This window comes from Melanerpes formicivorus, unplaced genomic scaffold (assembly GCF_026170545.1).
Source record: "Melanerpes formicivorus ecotype bairdi unplaced genomic scaffold, bMelFor1.0.p_v2 SCAF_29, whole genome shotgun sequence".
Taxonomy (NCBI): domain Eukaryota; kingdom Metazoa; phylum Chordata; class Aves; order Piciformes; family Picidae; genus Melanerpes; species Melanerpes formicivorus.
In genome coordinates this window covers 9,756,905-9,769,535 of record NW_027142381.1, presented here as the reverse complement: position 1 = coordinate 9,769,535, position 12,631 = coordinate 9,756,905, and the positions used below count along the sequence as shown (strand labels likewise).

Genomic DNA, 12,631 nt, shown 5'->3' with positions numbered 1-12,631 from the left:
GGAGAAGAGGAAGGATCTGATGTGTGCTCCACACAGGCAGCCAGGAGCCAGACACACAGAGCCCTCCTCCGCTGCTGGCTCCCTGGGGGAAGCAGGGAGGGTCACTCCTAGGGCTCATCTGAGTGGAGACAAACAGGCTGAGGTCTCCCAGGGAGGAGCAGCAGAAGAGCCAAAGGCTCCCGCACCTCTGCACGAGCTGCACGATGCTCTGGGTGTTCATGAAGAAGACCTCTCGCTCCGACTTGCGGTTCAGGGTGGCCGCGTGGCTGTCCAGGATGTTGGCGATCTGCAAGAGAGCAGCCCCTGACAGCCCCAGCCCTGGATGGCTGACCCCAGCAGAGCAGCTCCAGGCACAGCACCTCCAGGCAGAGCAGAGCAGAGCTCCAGCAGAGGCCCAAGCCTTGAACTGCTAAGGAAGTGAACAAGCTGACAAGGATAGGAAGATCGAGGCACAGCCTCCTAGACTGCAGAACTCCTCCAGCACCTCTCAGCTGCTGAGGCCTCCCCTAGCTGCAGCCACACATTCTGAGGGGGATGCTGACCCCACAAGTGCCACTGCAGCATGTGGCCCAGGCAACAAAACCAATCAATAAATGCCCACAAGGCCACTTCCAGCCTGCCTGTTTAAAGCTGTCCTGAGCAGGGAACAGCTGCCCTTCAGCACAGGAAGGAGGCAAGCCCTACAGCTCAGGTGACACAGGCAGGGCTCTCTCAGCACAGACCCCACGTTCAGCCACACCTTGGAGGTGCAGCTGACCTCCAGATAACTGAAAGGAGCTTTTCTCTCTCTCCCCACACAAACCAGTTCTTATTCCCCCACGTGTGGCTGAGTACCTGCTGGCTGGGAAACTGGCAAAGCACTGAGGTGATGTTGCTGGCATACTGAGCCATCTCCTTCTTGATGGACTTCTCTACATTGGGTGGGATCCGGCCAGAAACGCTTGTCATGATGTCCTGCAGCTCCAGCAGGGGCAGGGAGGGGTCTCTCAGTGTCTTCATGAGTCGCTCAACCCAGCCCTTCACCTAGGGAGAGCCAAGCAGTGCAGGGGCAGGCATGAAGAATAAGCAGCAAGAAGGGAAAAGAGGAAAAGCCTTTCACTGAGGTGGTCTTCAGCACTGGTTTATCACACAGCCAGGGACTAAGAGAGAGAACTGAGGCAGATGACAAAGCTGCTGTGTCACCTTACACCAACAGCTGTCTCAGACTCATCCACCTTCAGTCCTCCTCCCTCTGGGACTGCCACCGCAGCTGGCTGTGCTCACAGCCTCCTAGCACAAGGCTGCAGGCACAAGCAGGAAAGACCAAGCTCAGCTCTTTGGTTTTGGTGGCAGAGATGGGACCCTTCCCTCTGCTCTCTGGTGAGGCTGTCAGGAAGCCAAAGGAGGCCAAATGGAGCTGGCACTAGCAGGGCAGTGCTGCGCTGGCTCTTGGTCCTCTGCCTGTGACACGCAAATTGGCCACCCCAACCTCGAGCTGAAAGGGTCCCTGTGCCCCTGCAGCAGCAGGGAGCAGTACCTTGCTGCTGAAGAAGGGCTCTGGCAGGCAGTAGCCGTTCATGATGTTCACCAGGTTGTCCAGGACGCAGTGGAAGATGCGGTGCAGCTTCTCTCCCTGCAGCGCAGTGCTCTGGATCTGCGGCAGGGTGCCCGTGTGCAGCTCTGCCTGCAAGCGCGAGGAGAGGGCAAAGTCACCACTGCAGCACTCTGCACACACCTGGCACTGCCTGGGCACAGTGGCCCACCAGGTACTCCCCTCTTGCAAAGACAGCAGACACCTCCTGCAGCTTCTCACCTGCTGAACCCTGCTGGGATCATCCAGCTGGAGCTTGGCAATCACACAGCCTGGATCCAGGACTGCTCCTGGGCGTTTGACGTAATGGATGCAGCCTGACTCTCCTGCTGTCAGTGTCATCACCATCTTCATCACCTGCAGCAAGGCAAACAGGTCACACACTCAGCTCCCATGCTCCCAACCGGCTCCAGCCAGCAGCCAGTGCCCTGCCACAGACAAGCCTGCAGCAGCACCTTTGGCATTCAAGCTTTCTCCAGAGCTTCCAAGCTCACAGTGGGATCCCAGGCACCAAAGTGAGCAGTGGAAGAAAAGTGCAGCAGGAAGCCTCCCTGGGGAGCATCACCTGCTCCACACAGCAGCAACTCAGGAAGGTCCCACAGGTATCACACTGCAGACACTGCTGCAGCTGCTGCTCTCTAAAGGCCAGAGGTGGACCTTCCAGCCTTCAGTGCAGCAGCCTTCCAGACAGGATTCTTTCTAGAGATCACAGATCTCAGGCTGCTACTCACTCAGATCAGCCATGGAAGCTCCTGCCTTTGGGGAAGGGCTGGGGATGAGGCAAGAGAGCCTCACTGTACCACTGCTGTACTACACACAACTGGGAACACAGGAATGGACTAGGTGGCTCCCTTAGCCCTTGCAGCATGAAGCACTTACAGCCAGTATCTGGATCTCTGCCTTGATACTTTTCTCCTACACATTGTCCCCAGCTGGTTTAATTGCCCCTCTGTCAACACACACCCTCCCCTCCCTCAGATCTGCTCTGAGCCTCTCACTCCTACACAATCCCTTGTGCTTTCCTCACAGGGATGCAGAAACTGGTCAGCCTCCTCCTCTCTAGGAGTTAAGTAACTGCCAAGGCAGGAGGGAGGGGTGCTGCTCATCCCATCAACCTGATAAATGATCAGGTAAGCAGGGAAGTCCTCATTTGTTACTTCATCTTGGCACAGAGCTCCTGAGTGAGCAGCGAGCAGCGGTCTGCGAGCAGGCAGCTTGGTCACCACAGCCGGGAAGCACAGCACACATGGGCCCCACAGCCAGATGGTCTCCTGGTCTCACTGCTGAGAAGTGGTGCTCAGCACTCACGTTTCAGCTCTGTCCCCACCCTGGCACTCTCACTGCTGCCTCCTGCCTTAGTCCAGGTCAAAACACAGACAACATTTGGGATCCTCTCCGGCGCAGCTCCCAGCTCCGGAGCGCTCAGCCGTCTGTTCCAAAGCACTGAACACTTCCTTCCCCAGCCCAGCCCGTGCCTGGGCGGCTCAGCCGAGGCTCTCTCACCTCTATTTCAGCAAAGCACTGGCCTGCAAACACGTGTCCCCCGTCCTCCACCACGTACTGGATGAGCTTGCCGGCGGAGGGCGAGCGCAGCAGGGAGGGGTCGTTCTCCTTCTCGAACACGCAGGTCTTGTTGCCGATGGTGATGCGGTACCTGCCCCAGACAGGGCCCCGCTCAGCCCCCGGGGCACGGCCAGCCCAGCCCACGACCCCTGCTCCCTCCCCTGCTGCACTGCAAAGCCAAACCACCGCCCCCAGCCCTGCTGAGCGGCAGGGCACAGCCCTGACCCACAGCTCAGAGCAATCGCAGCAGCAGGACTGTGGCAGCCAGGGATCCAACCCAGGAGGAAGAGCCCTGGCGAGGCTGCCCACGTGCTGCTTCATTCCAACAGCTATCATTCCCTGCCAGAACCACAGGGGTTCGAGACTCCTATGAGCAAAAGCTGATGTTAGAGGGGTGGCCCTGCCCTAACACTGCCACACAGGAGAGACAAACTGCCCAGCTCCTGCCAGATCCTCCTGTGCACAGAGCACAGCAGGATGCAGCCCTGCAGCAGGGCCTGAGATTTTTACAGCATTTCCCAGCCCCAGAAGTTCCCCAACCCTGCTTGTGCTCCTGACCAGATTCCTTATTCCACAGGAGAGAAACCTTTAGGGGGGCAGCAGGGCCCAGCCAGGGCTGGACATCTGCTGATCTATGATCCCTGCAGGGAATTCTGAGGGGAAGCACTGAGACTGAATCACAGAATCACAGAACAGGTTGGGCTGGAAGGGGCCCTAAAGGTCATCCAGTTCCAAGCCCTGCCATGTGCAGGGCCACCTCCTCCAGCCCAGGGCAGATGTGCAGTTTCCAGGGGTTTAAAGGTTTTCTTCTTTTCCTTTCTGTTTTTTGGGCATTTTTCTAGTGCAAGAGGGCACTTTTGAAGAACCATCAGGAAAATGAGGACTTCACAATGGTCCACATCCAGCCCTGCCCTTCTAACAGCAGCCCAGATCTGTTCCTCAGGTGCAGGTAACTCCTCCTAAACCACATCCATGAACTCTATCCATACTGCATCCAGAAACCTCCTCCCAGGAGAGAGTTCCACTCCCTGCTCATCACTGGGAAGCACAAAACTGCAACTACCCCTCGTTGTGGCTGGGGGTAAATGCTCAGCACCAGCCTGGAGAGGTTGCTACCTGTCCACTTCCTCTTTCATGTAGGTGGTGTAGCTGCTGCCGTCGTAGGAGAGCAGCAGGCCTCCGTCGCTCAGGCGGTGCACATCCACCTCCACGCAGGAGCTGTTCATGATCACCACGTAGGAGTTGGGAGACTGCCTGGTCACCTGCAGAGCCACAGCAATGTGGGCACCACACAAGGTAAGCACAGCCCTGGCAGTGCCTGGAGTGCCCCAGTGAGCTCCCCATGCACTGCCAGAGCAGGAGCCAAAGCAAGGGAACAGAGCCACTTGTCCTCATGGGAGGTGAGGAAAAGCGATGGCAAGAAAATGGGGATCACAAAGCCAAGCACTCAGCAGCCAAGAGATGGCAGAACTAATGCTGTCCGTGGGTCCTGGTTTAATCCCCTCACTTAAGCATTAATTGCACAGGTTTGACTATGCAATCAAGGACCATTTCTTCACCCTGATCTCCCTACAGGTCAGCCATGCACTGAAGCTGCAGAACAGATGAGTTGATCTGGAAGGAAAAAGCAGCTGAAGCTCTCCCAGGAAAAAGGCAGCCCAGCACAGTCTGTGCCACAGAGCTCCTGCCTGAGATGGGTAAATCACTTAAATCATGCTTCAGCTGCTGTTCAGTGCCTGTTTCTCATCCCAGGGGTGCCAAGATATGACCACGGAGGTGCAGGACACTTAGAGCTGCAAAAGCCAGCACATGGTCCTGCTGCTGGAAACCTCCCACAGCAGATTTGCCCCAGGAAGCTGATGGAGCTTGCACAGGCAACCTTCAGCCTATTATTTCCCAACCTCTGCATGCTTGGTTGTGCAATCTCTAAACAGGATTTCCAACACTGGTTTTTTGCACACAGCAAAGAAAAAGCACCACTGAAAGGCAGAATAAACCTGCCATGCTGATGGAGCTGGGCTCAGACACCCCCCAGTGGAGATCTGGTTATCCAGAAACGTCCCTGAAAGCTCTGCTCAACACACAGGCAGCAGCTTTTGCCTGTAACAAATTATTCCTCACCCCATTCAAAGCATTTCTTGACCCCAAAGGGTTCCAGTGTTTACAGACACTGCAGTGGAGAGATGTGATGGGAGACTGTGCTGCTTTCCGAGCCCCACCAAAGCAGAGCCAAACCCTGCACTGCTCTCACTCCCAGAGCCACACTCATTCCAAAGGTGAAGGCATAGCAGCCCCACAAGCAGCCACCGCCAGCCAGGGGCTGCAGCCCCTGCAGGGGCTGCAGCTGGGTACCTTCAGCACATATTTCCCTCCTTCGTAGATGAGTTCCACGTCCACAGTGTTCAGCAGAGTGTGAGCAGGCAGCACCTGGCCCCTGCAGAGAGAAGCACAAAACAAAACTGATCTTGCTGAAGCCACCAGGTGGCTCTCGGGGCCCCAGGCAGGTTCTAAGCATGCCAGACTCTGGAAAACACCGGCAGAGAGATGGGAGCAGGCTTTTGGAGTGTCTCCTTAGGAGGGACACAGCTAACCCCTCTCTGCAGCCACCCAGAGCAGCTCTTCTCTCCCTTCCACTCAGCCTCTGCTGCCTCAGAGAGGAGGCTGCAAAAGGAGCATCACAGCTTCAGATCTAGAACTGGAGCATGGCTCAGCCCAGGCACAAAGCAGCCTTTCCCCCTGGGGCTCTGCTTAAGTACAGAGTCAGCAACAGGACCCTGAGGGGAAGAGCTCCTGAGCAGCTCTGCCTTTGCAAACCCCAACCCATGGCTGTGTAGCAGCTACCTTAGCAGCTGTCTAAAGCAATTTTACCTTTCCAGAGAGTGCAGGAAGTTTGAGACACTGTTTCTGAGGCTCACATCAGCCACATGCAGAGCTCCACACACCACTCCCAGCATGGTGTCAGGCCTTTCAGCCTAGAAAGCAAACACACAGAGCACAGTCACATCTGCTTTAGCTTCAGGCCATTCTGGACACCCACTTGAAGCATCCAGCCTCAGCTCTCCTGCTGAGCTAACCTCTCTTTACAGTTAAGTTGCAAACACTACACAGAAGCAGCTCTCTCATACACATTTTTTTCTTGCTGGATCAACTCTTCAGGCTCCACCTACACTTCCACTGTCCCCTGCCCCAGCTCCAAACCAAAGGAGCAGCCTCCATTCACACACCACTAAGATGCTTTAGGACCACCTCTCCCTGACAGGGATGACCTTGATTTGAGGCCAGTGAAAAAGTTTATTCACTAACTGCCAATTCACCACTCTAAATCCTTGCCCCCTTGCAAGCAGCATGCACCAAGCCTGCCCCCCACTGCCCTCACTGCCTGGAGCCAGCAGCTGACCTGGACTTTCTCAGCTATGAGGCGGTCCAGCCAGCCCGTGTCGATGCGGTTCTGCTGGAAGCTTTCCGTCTCCAGCAGCTTGATCAAGTACTCCACCGTGGTGCGGAAGTCCCCGCGGATGGACAGCTCCTTCAGAGCCACCACCATGTTCCTGCAAGAGGAAGGGACACCTCTCACCCACCCCAGACTAGCAGTGACCTGCAGGTTGGTAGCTCCAGGTGGCTCCCCCTGAGCTGTCGGGAAAGAGCAGTCTGCAGGGGAGGGCAGAAGAGAGCCTCCAGCAGAGGCAGGCTCTGTGCTGTGCTGGGGAATGGAGTCACAGAATGGTTTGGGCTGGAAGGGACCTTTAAAGATCACCTGGTTCCAGCCCAAAGCCTCATCAACATTACCACCTTCTCTCTGCACCAGCTGTGGGACCAGCACTGCTCACTGTTACCATCACCCAGGCACCTACCACGTGGCAGAGCAGCCGTGGTCATGCCCCCCAGCATGGGACAGAGGAATGGCTGTGGATGAAGAGCAGCATGGACGAGAGGTCAGGCAGCCCTGCCCCACACCCTTGTGCTTTAGTGCTCCACACCAGGTAAGGACACCTCAGGGTTTATAAAGCATTGTAAGGCACTGGCATAACAAGCTCCAGTGTCTGTCCTGTCAGAAGCCTTCTGCCTGAGTGCTGTGACAGAGAGACTCCAGCACAGAGGCAGCTGTTTCACACCCCAGCAGCAGGTGTGCAAAGCAGGAATGGAACAGAAGAAGATAATCAAGAGAGTGAGGCAAGAAGTGCAGAAATGTAGGCACAACACAGTGGGACTGCAAAGCACAGCAGGGGGAGAAGCACAACAAAGTCAAGAGGGTCACTCCTTTCACAACTGGCAGCAGCCACCTTGGGTCAAACCACACCAGCTGAAGGAAGCTGCAAGGCTCCAGGCCTGCGCTGCCTACTCACGAGATGGCTTCCTCTCGGTTCTCTCCCCAGGAGAAGCAGTGACCGAACTGAGAGTCAGCAAACTCATGCAGCCCTCCTGCAGCAGCCACGCTGAAGTAGCCCCAGACATTCTTATTGCTGCGGAAGTTCAGCTCCTGCACCGTGCCAGAGCTGGGCTTAAACCCCTGTGAAGACAAACAGACACTGCTGTGCCCCCTAGAGAACAGGCAGGGGACCCAGAACCAGGGAGCCGGTTCCAGGTCTGGAGGCCACAGCAGCTCCTGCCGAGGCGGACGTGCGAGGGGGCTCAGGCTGCGCCTCACCAGAGGAAGGATCAGCTGAGTGAGACTGGGGAAGAGCCCTCCCAGCCTGCTGGCAGTGCTGAGGGCGAGCAGCAGGGCTCAGGCTCGGGCTGCAGCTCTCACCTCGTCGGGGTTCTCGCTGGTGATGCGTGCGGCGATGACGTGGCCGCGGGGGCAGGGCACGTGGGCTGAGTTCTCAAAGTCAATAGCTGCATCCCCCCAGGGAGAGACTCCATACATCACCCTGATGTCCTTGATCCTGTGCAGGGGAATCCCCATGGCAATCTGGGGAAGAAATGGCAACAACAGTAAAAACAATGAAAGCAGCTACTGCCGAGTAAGTTTCTCTCCCATTCCCACAGCAGAGCAGCTATGCCTCGAGGAATTCCTTCCCCAGTTCCCTGTGGGAACACACAGGCCTCTGCTCTGCTGGGAGCCTTCTCCATCAACACCCCTCCAACACTCCTGCTGCTCAGGCAGCTGAGCATGGGCACGATGAGGCCTGTTCAAAATACACTGAGGGGCAAGTGAGACAAAGTCCCAGTGAGGAAGAAGGCTCCTAAGTGGTTATAGGAAACTGGAGTTCTGCAATTACAAACTGGAGAGAGGACAACCTGCAGAAGTGGCTGCATCCCTGTGGAGTGAGGTCCTGCTTGCTCTGGTCATTAGCTGGGAGGTTTTTACAGCCCCAGCTCAGTAAGGCTGAGCTTTAACCACTGATCTCAGCTGGGTATTAGCCAGACACCCACAGGTGAAAGACCAAACTGGCTGCAACGTCCATGTGCTCCCATGAAATTGCATCTAGCAGCAGCAGCATGAAGAGCAGTGCCCAGACTGAGAGGAAAGCACCAAACCAGTTACCAGACTCCCAAAGCCTGGAAAATGCAGGCATGGAGCTGCTGCTGAGAGCAGGCTCAGGCCAAAGCCAAACAGCCTCCTGGCACAAGGAAGGTGATCCTGCTCCTGAGCAGCCTACAAGACACGACAGTTCAAATGCTTGGATCTCTCTACCACCCATCCAATAAACATCAAAATGCAAACAGCAGGGAGAAGAAAGAGCCCAGAAAGAGAGGAAGAGGATAAGAACAGGATGAGGCACAGCAGAAGCAACAACAGCTTTGTGAGGATCCTTGAAGGATCTCCTCCTCACTCTGGAGCTGAGCACAGCAAACAGCCAGAACTGCCACCCACTGCCATGACCTCCCCTTGAAAGAGCAATGAATCAGGACAAGCTCTTGTCCACTCTGCCACTTCCAGTGCCTGATCATCAGGCACAAGCCCTGGTTTGCAGAGGCTAAAAGCAGGGACCTTAGCCTGGTGGAGGAAGCATCTGCCACAACTGCTAGGGCCTGCTTCTCACAACTACAGAGCCCCAGGTTGCTGTCCTGACCTTCAAACAACTGCTGAACCTGCTGAAAGACAAACCCCCAACTGCCTGCTCCTTTCCCCCTCCCTGTCACCAGAGGCTGCTGTCCCTCAGAGGCAGAGTGGGCGATGCCCTGCTCACAGCTGGCACTGTGTTCATCTCACCACTGGCCTCAGAAGCTAATTTGTCTGACAAAGTAATCCCAGAGCTTAAAGCTGAGCTGCTCCTGGCTGAAGCTTGTTGGGACAGGCTCTCTGCACACAGCCTTGCCTTAACATTTCCCACCTCTGTGTTTTATTACTCTGTGGCTTCCCTTCACACTACCTGAGCAGTGCAGGGGGAACAAGCAGGAAGTATCCTCTCCTTGCTTCCCAAAGCAGGAAGAGCCAAGAGGCAGAGCTCTGCCTTAGTGAAACAGTCCCAGCAGGAGTCCATCTATGCTCTGCACTGCTGAATGGAGCTGTGCCTCAGCCACAGGAGACAGATCCCAAGATGAGGAAGTACCAAAACCTTGAGCTGTTGAGCAGGAGATGTGGGGGAGTCAAGTATCACCCATCCACAGACAGCCCTGCCCAGCAGAGCTCTCCAGCCCTTCTCTGCCTTCTGTCCTCTCTTACCACCAAGATCCAGCTGGCTGCACCGTGCCAGGATGTGATCCAGCCCCACACAGCCCCTGGCTGTGACTCAGGCAGGAGCCTGCCCCTCTGCTGTACCGAGGCCTCAGCAGAACAGGTTTTTCACGCTCAGGCTTCAACATATCACAGCCTGAGCACTTCTGAAAGCTTCAGGAGCACCAGGCCTGGGCACTTGACTCACCTGGAGCTGTGCTGCTGGCAGGTTGACATCAGCAACCATCTCTGTGCAGGGATGCTCCACTTGCAGGCGGGGATTCAGCTCCAGAAAGTAGAAGCTGCCGTCCTGGCTGTAGAGGTACTCCACGGTGCCGGCGCTCACGTACCCTACCATCTTGGCAAGCTTCACTGCACACTGGGACACAGGGCAAAGAGTGTGGGAATCCCAAGCTCAGATACCTCTGTGCTGCTCACCCACCCCTCTCTCTCCAGACATTTTTGCTGGCATTCTGAAACAACCAAAAGCTTGGTCCAGGCCCAAGAGCTGCTCAGGGCAAAGCAGGTGGCACAGGAGTTCTGCTTTCCACATTACTTCATTCACCACTCACAGAGGGCAGAGCTTGAAGCAGCTATTTATAGCATTCAGCATGAGACAGAGATACAGCCCCAGCAGCTTGCTTTTGATAAACAACAGACACTGGGGATCACAGAATCATTTTGGCTGGAAAAGCCTTTCAGGATCATCCAGTCCAACCACCCTCCAACTCTACCCAGGCTGTGCTAGACCATGGCACTCAGCACCACATCTCTGCATCTTCTAAACATCTCCAGGGACGGGGATCCAACCTCTGCCATGGGGAGCCTGGGCCAGGATTTGAGAACCCTTTTGGTCCTTCTAATGTCCAACCTAAACCTCCCCTGATACAACCTGAGGCAGTGTCCCTCCGTCCCACTACTTGCTGCTGGGGAGAAGAGACCAACCCCCACCTGGCTTTGACCTCCTTTCAAGGAGCTGCACGGAGCAAGGAGGCCTCCCCTCAGCATCCTCCTCTGCAGCAAACCCATTCAAAGCTAACCTCCCTTCTGGCTGTGGGGTGCCTGCACTCCCAAGGGAGCTCTGCGGCTGCTGGGCAGCACTTGCCGGACTCAGCTCGGGAAATGCTGAGATGCCCACACGCGGCAGCTCCCCACAGACAGCAGCTCCCCTCGCAGGGCAGCTCCCCACACACGGCAGCTCCTCACAGACAGCAGCTCCCCACAGACGGCAGCTCCCCACACACGGCAGCTCCCCTCGCAGGGCAGCTCCCCTCGCAGGGCAGCTCCCCACACACGGCAGCTCCCCACACACGGCAGCTCCCCACACACGGCAGCTCCCCTCGCAGGGCAGCTCCCCACACACGGCAGCTCCCCACACACGGCAGCTCCCCACACACGGCAGCTCCCCTCGCAGGGCAGCTCCCCACACACGGCAGCTCCCCACACACGGCAGCTCCCCACACACGGCAGCTCCCCTCGCAGGGCCCTGCCCTGCTGCCCCGCGGCACACAGCACTCCAGGTGACCCCAGGAACGAAGCCCTGCCTGGAGCCAGAGGGAAGGGAGAAGCCGCAGAGCTGCTCTCACCTGCTCCATGTGCTCAAAGACCACGGAGGTGGCGATGGAGGCCGGCGCCTCCTCGATGATCTTCTGGTGCCGGCGCTGCACGGAGCAGTCGCGGCCGAAGAGGGAGATGGCGTTGCCGTACTGGTCGGCCAGGATCTGCACCTCCAGGTGCCGCGACTGCTTGGCCAGGCGCATCACGAAGATGGGCGAGCCGGGCACCTCGGCCTGCACCTGCAGCAGGGGCACCCAATGGCACAGCCTGAGGCAGCGCCCGCGCCGGGCACGGCCGCCCAGCCTGCCCCCAGGCCGCTGCGCGCTGCCAGCAGCCCTCCTCAGGCTGGCAGACTGCGCCGGCTAGCGAGGGACCCCCGAAGGTCCTCGTGTGCACCCCGCTGCCGTCAGCAGGGACTCCTGCAGCTGGAGCAGAGGTGGCTGGGATGTGTTAGCCTCACTGGCACTCCTCTCAGCTCTGCCAGTCACACAGAAAACAAGGAGGCCTCCTGCCCCCTGCACTTTGGGGGCACACTGCAGATGTCCTCCAGCGGTGTTTGGCATTCTGGAGCCACAAATGCACTGGAACTCTAACAACATCCTGGGCAGGGCATGAGCTCACGAGCCAAAGGAGCTGAGTGTGTGCAGGCTTTCACAGGCAGTGGTCTCAGAAGCACCCAACCTGAACACTCTGAACAAGACAGCACAAAACAGCAGCAAAAGTTACCTGTCTGAAGAGGTTGGGGAAGTCATCTGCATTGTTAACTTTCCTAATTCCTTTTCCTCCTCCTCCTTCAGAAGCCTTGATCATGACAGGGTAGCCAACCTCCTCAGCAGCCTGAGCGAGATGCACAGACAAACAGGGGTGAGCAGAGAACCCAGCAGAGCCCAGTGAAAGGATCATTATCCCCTGCTGGTCTGTGTCCAACCTTCATGGCTGCCTCTGCTTAGCAACCAAGACATGAATGGAGCAGACACCGAATACTCCAGCCTCAGAGGGTGTCTGTACTCGGAATATCCAGCAGTGACTTTGTGCCCACAGAGAACTCAAAGCTCTCCAGGTGCTCACCACAGCCACAGAAAAGTTTCTGTGGAACACAGAAATCCCAGGGCTGGGTCATGTGCAAAAGCCACCTCCCCTGCCCCCTCTCTTCACAGGGAAGCCTCCCAAAGCCTGCTTGTGCCAGGACTCATTCTACAAACTGGATTCAAAAAGAAACTTAAACCCCTAAATCAATTGTGATGCCACAGGCCATCCCAGAATCACCTTCCTCCTGCACCAGAAACCTCCCATGAAACACACCTCTGGTCCCATATTTGCCCTCTCTCTCCTACGCCTCACCT

General features: G+C 56.8%; 1 protein-coding gene across 6 annotated transcripts in view; it reads right to left on the bottom strand.

Annotated features, from left to right (window-relative positions):
• Window positions 1–12,631, bottom strand: part of ACACA (acetyl-CoA carboxylase alpha) — a 105,680-nt gene that overhangs the window by 76,013 nt on the left and 17,036 nt on the right. For all 6 annotated transcript variants that reach the window (XM_068154963.1, XM_068154967.1, XM_068154965.1 and 3 more), the window contains 14 exons: window positions 12,015–12,125; window positions 11,318–11,527; window positions 9,940–10,110; window positions 7,881–8,042; window positions 7,477–7,640; window positions 6,531–6,681; window positions 6,002–6,105; window positions 5,486–5,567; window positions 4,250–4,395; window positions 3,074–3,224; window positions 1,793–1,927; window positions 1,517–1,663; window positions 835–1,023; window positions 186–286 (listed from right to left, as the gene is read on the bottom strand). In XM_068154963.1, the coding sequence (XP_068011064.1) occupies window positions 186–286; window positions 835–1,023; window positions 1,517–1,663; window positions 1,793–1,927; window positions 3,074–3,224; window positions 4,250–4,395; window positions 5,486–5,567; window positions 6,002–6,105; window positions 6,531–6,681; window positions 7,477–7,640; window positions 7,881–8,042; window positions 9,940–10,110; window positions 11,318–11,527; window positions 12,015–12,125 (2,024 nt within the window). The remainder of the gene's footprint in view (window positions 1–185; window positions 287–834; window positions 1,024–1,516; window positions 1,664–1,792; window positions 1,928–3,073; window positions 3,225–4,249; window positions 4,396–5,485; window positions 5,568–6,001; window positions 6,106–6,530; window positions 6,682–7,476; window positions 7,641–7,880; window positions 8,043–9,939; window positions 10,111–11,317; window positions 11,528–12,014; window positions 12,126–12,631) is intronic.